The sequence below is a fragment of the Loa loa genome, assembly GCF_000183805.2.
Source record: "Loa loa unplaced genomic scaffold supercont3.343, whole genome shotgun sequence".
Taxonomy (NCBI): Eukaryota; Metazoa; Nematoda; class Chromadorea; order Rhabditida; family Onchocercidae; genus Loa; species Loa loa.
The window spans coordinates 27,208-32,100 of record NW_018108523.1 but is presented as its reverse complement, the minus strand read 5'-3'; the positions used below and the strand labels follow the sequence as shown (position 1 = coordinate 32,100).

The 4,893-nt window shown below is 30.9% G+C and overlaps 2 protein-coding genes across 2 annotated transcripts in view; one reads left to right on the top strand and one right to left on the bottom strand.

Moving 5' to 3' along the window:
- Positions 1-1,737: 1,737 nt before the first annotated feature.
- On the top strand, positions 1,738-2,170 carry LOAG_12646 (hypothetical protein; the record flags this gene model as incomplete). The annotated part of the gene is made up of 1 exon (XM_003148157.2): positions 1,738-2,170. The coding sequence occupies one exon, from the start codon at positions 1,738-1,740 to the stop codon at positions 1,900-1,902; it is 165 nt and encodes a 54-aa protein (XP_003148205.2). The 3' UTR covers positions 1,903-2,170.
- A 619-nt stretch (positions 2,171-2,789) lies between these two features.
- The window catches only part of LOAG_18524 (hypothetical protein), a gene marked incomplete at both ends in the record, with an annotated part of 3,323 nt that continues 1,219 nt past the window's right edge, over positions 2,790-4,893 (bottom strand). Inside the window, 4 exons of the mRNA XM_020451187.1 lie at positions 2,790-2,917; positions 3,179-3,317; positions 3,477-3,617; positions 4,500-4,604. Of these exons, the coding sequence (XP_020305053.1) occupies positions 2,790-2,917; positions 3,179-3,317; positions 3,477-3,617; positions 4,500-4,604 (513 nt within the window). The remainder of the gene's footprint in view (positions 2,918-3,178; positions 3,318-3,476; positions 3,618-4,499; positions 4,605-4,893) is intronic.

Below are 4,893 nucleotides of genomic sequence, written 5' to 3'. Positions count from 1 at the left end.
GATGCAACTTAGAGATCTTGACGAGCAGGAGTTGGCAAGAACTAGATTATATAAACTAACAATGATAGCTAACAACATCAATCCTTTCCGGAACAAATCAATGCAAGTCGTACCCGATATACCATTATGGTATAATCAAAGTAAATACCACAAGGAATGACTAGCAGTTCTGATGAAAACCAATAAAATTAAATATCGTTTAGGAGAAAATCGTTTTTTCGTTTGAGAGGAAATAATGAAATCAAAAATCGTTCGAGAGTTTGGAAATGTTTGGAATACTTCTAACAGTGAATAAAAATGTAAACTTCATGGAAATCTGGTGCAATTGTCGTGTCTAGCAAGAATAAGCGATACCAAAACGATGTCAACCGATAAGTCCTTTTGCAGACAAGAGTATAATTGAAGAGAACACTTAAACTAAGCAATTCTGACGACTCAAAATTAAAATGACATAATTTCCCCTAAAATTATTGGATGATTCATGAATGTAAAATAAACGAAATCGAATTAGAAGGAAAGTTAACCTTGCCTTCCATGAAACGATCAATGCCACAGCATGTTTTAATTCAGATACTTTATCGCTTCGATATACATCTGTTACAATGTCCCACTCACGCCTAAAAAGAATATTTAATGAAATACCTTATTGCTTATTTTTATATGCCCTAATAGGATTGGGGAAAAAAAGGACTAATTTCATGCTTTGAATCTTACCAAAGGTTTAAATGCAGAAAATGAACTTATTTCAAAAGCATAAGTCCGAGAAACCGGGTTTCTCGAGATCATCACCTTACTGCTTTAAAACATTGGACATGATTTCCGCTAGCAGTATCTTAATATAGAAATACATAATGTGATCAACTAACCTAGTGAATGGTACTTGCACCCCTTTTGAATTCGCCATTATTTATCGAAAATGAGAAATTACTGCAACGTAAGGTAAACCACCGCGTGACTAAAATCCACCAAGTACTCGCAGTCTTTACCGGAAGAATGAGAAAACAACTTTATAAACCTGATAAGGTTTTTAATGAAATATGTGAAATACAAGTCTCGCAAGCTCCATTGATTCTATTTCTCGAACAAAACGCAAATCCCTCTCCATTACATAAATGCTACTTCTCTCTAGCAACCCTTTCACTAATGTTATTTACGTTAAATAACATGTCACATGCTGTGCACGTCTTACTCATTTTATTACGTAATTCCAATAGCTTACTCATTTAATAAAAAAAAAGTCTCCAAGTTTTGAAGGTCAAAACTACTTATCGTAATAAGTTTATAAATGAACAAAAGCAGTGTTCCAATAACCACCATCTAATTTTACAGCACTGTCATCTGCAAATAAAATAAGGTATCACCATAATTATCTTAATTAATTCAAATTTTGATGCAGAATTTTTAAACAATAAAAAATGAAAATTGCTTTAATAAGTAAAGTTCAAACATCGAAATGCTCTTTTTGGTAAATATGAAAGAAAATAGAGGGAAACAAATTTCTCAGTGAACTGTTACATATAAAAACGAATCATTTTGAACTTAGCTGTAAATAAGATTATATCAATAACAAGAATATGTTTCATACTTAATACCCAATTTATTCTCAATAAATGAATGGATGAACTTCCTTTTTCTTCGTTCATTAAATTTATGCTATTTTTAATAAATTACATATGAATTGCGATATTTTTTCCTGAATTTCAATTATTCAATAAATGATTCAAATAAACATCATAGATGGGAGCAATGATCATACCACCAAGAGCAAAAGTCAAAGAAAACGGTAGTATCACTAAGAACAAAATTTTACCAATAGAAGATAGTATTGTATATCAGCAATTCTTTCATCATTTCACTAAGCATAACATCGAATTTATCAAAAAGAAAAATTCTGCGCTTTAAACCTAAAAAATTGGAAAACATTTGGTGTAAATATTACATGTAATATCCAATAAATGCCATTAAGACATAACCTGAGAATAAACTTATGCTTCTCAAAAAAAGAAGCAAAATTGATGAAGATGCTAGAAGTAAAACATTACAAACTTGCTTTGAACAACAAATAGGCACAAAACAAATGCAGAAAAGTTCAAGAAAATATATGGAAAAAGGAATGAAATTCAAAAGCTGTTTCACATATGCTGTTTGAGATGAGAGAATTGGAATGGGCAGGAAACCAACATTAATGCATACCTTGAATTGGAGCAAAATATAATAAAAGGATTAAGTTTGGAAGCTCGAGAAATAAACCATAAACTAATTAGCTGATCCCTGGACAGAGGTAAGACAATACTAGATCACTGTCACTCAGGGTAAACCTAGTCGAAAGATGACAGCACAACAGCGGAGAGTAATTAGTAACAATGATTTGATAAATACACAAAAAATTAAGTAGATGAAGGAGGATGAGATGATTTTCCACGGAAAAAGTAAACAAGGAATATTAAACATGGATTTAAGAAATATTTCTGCATTTTTCGAAATCATGAATTTTATCTTAGAAATGAAGATGATGAAATAGTCTATAATAAACATTGAAGGACAGGAAAAAAGGAATGAATGGAAGTGAACAATTGATAAAGACTAGCATTACTAAAATTTTTTTGCAAAGCGTAAACCTGAAATTAGCAAAAACGTTCAAAATTCCGAGAGTGGTGGATTTGATTAAATCATCGGAACAGGGTTCTACTTAAGCAGCACTAAAAAAGAGAATGGAAAGAAGAAAAGGAAATAAATTGCACAAAAACATGTATACAATGAAATGAAACTTGCAAATAATAATAATTCCTTCAAATCATTAATGGTTGAGCTTTAATTTTATTAAGTACATATTTGGTGAAACCATGCAAAAATCTCGGATATTCACGTTTGTAAATAACTCGTAATGCTGCTACTGGTACCCAACCACCTGGATTCACTGCAAAATCCTTCATTTAAAGCATTTGGTTTAACAAATAGAAAAATCAAATCATTAACGATTGCTTACATGGAGTTCAATGAAAAAATTGAAAAATGTCATAAAACTATTACTATATCATTGTCAGCTAGGATAAACTTTTAATTCAGTTTCTTGAAAAATATTGCAGGAAACTGAATTAAAAGCTTCCATAACGCATACTTGAAGCGTATCTGGAAATGATTACAATTTTTTCCATATTTTATACGCTTTATAAACTACCTTGTGCACAGTAACACACTTGACATTGAATATCGCCACGATCCAACTCATCCACCGGCTTTTCATGCCCATCTTTGACGACTGTTTCACATAGCATCGCTACAGTCAAACCTACCCGAACATTGGAATTATGCTGCAACTAAAACAATGAATTAATAAAATATTATCTCAGTCGTTCTTATCTTTTTGGTTACAAATAAAGTCAATTTCTGGAATGACACTTATTCGTATCAAAACATGGCTTTATTTGAATTGGAATTATAGTAGTGGAAAAAATCAAAAAAGAAAAAAAACTAACCGGTACATTCGGTAGACTGCAATCATGGTTACATACCATATATAAATCCAATGCTTCCGGGCTTTTTTCTTCCGGAAGGTATCGTACATTTGACCAAAATAAGGATTCCCGTTGAGCAGACGGCCAAATTCTTTTGTGTAACTGAAAAGAAAAATATAACACAAACGAACATGATAAGTTAGTAAACAGAACAAACTGATCAAATGTCCAGAAAGTGTGATCACGAAGAAATATTCGGTATGCCTGAGTGAAATGTGCTTAACCTGATGTATTATAACAGTATCCATTGAAATCCTATCAACGACTCTTGTTCTGACCAATGTTTCTGAAAATTTATCATATCATTTCCACTAATTGTTTGCTTTTTTCAAACCTGATGAAATCTAAATGAATTGTGAATAACAGTTAGTGCGTCAACAATGAATGCCAAAAACTGTCTAAAATACAAATTGTAACGAAAACCTCATCCTTTAAAATATGGAATAAAATCCATTGAAAAACTTGAAAAAGAAAATACAGGAACAGTTGCACAAGTGGCTTTTTATTTTTCGCCAATGTTTTTTCCCTAAATCTCTTTTTTAGTCCATTCTTTTTAAAAAAAAAAAAAAAAAAAACAACAAAAAACAAACAGATTAACTAACCATCCCATTCATGTTTGTATCGCGGTTCGAAAAAAATAATGGATGTATTCCCGGGCCGATACACCCTGAAGTAAAATAGAATAATGATCATTTTATTAACCCATTATCACTGCTAAAAAAGATAATGTTTTCACTGCTACTTTCTCATGTTGTAAATATAAAAATTTTTTCCAAAAGTTCCAGGATATATTGAAAGATGAAATGAATTCCATTATTTTACATTATCGAATTCCTCAAAAAAATCTCTAATAGATTTTAATATAACATTTTTTTCGTTTTTTTCCTTAAAATTATGAAAACTAAGAAATTTAGACTCTAAGTTTTACTCAGTGAAAATGTATATTCCAGATTTTTTTAAGGAAAACTCGAAGACTGAAAAAACCTGCACAAGATGGACAGCTTTCAGTGGGTCATAGACTATTCCATTAATTTCTAATTCTCTTTTATACATCTTCATTTCGTCCTCTTCCATGAACAACTGCCAAGCCTGTAAATTTCATCACGTTAGATAGGCCTATTTTTTATCATCTAAACTATAGACTGCGTAGTTTTAGCTTTCTAAAGAACGAAAGTGAATTTTTTTAAGAATGAAAAATCATTTAGAATGAATTCCAACCGCTCAACAAACTAAGGTATGTATATTGCTGATGAAATTCAATAAAGTATCCACTAACTACTAAAAAGTTGAGAGAAGCTCATGAAAATGTTTATAAACAAAGGTAATGCTCGTGTAGTTTTGATTAGATCACAAAAATTTATTCGTGATTTTTTAAGAT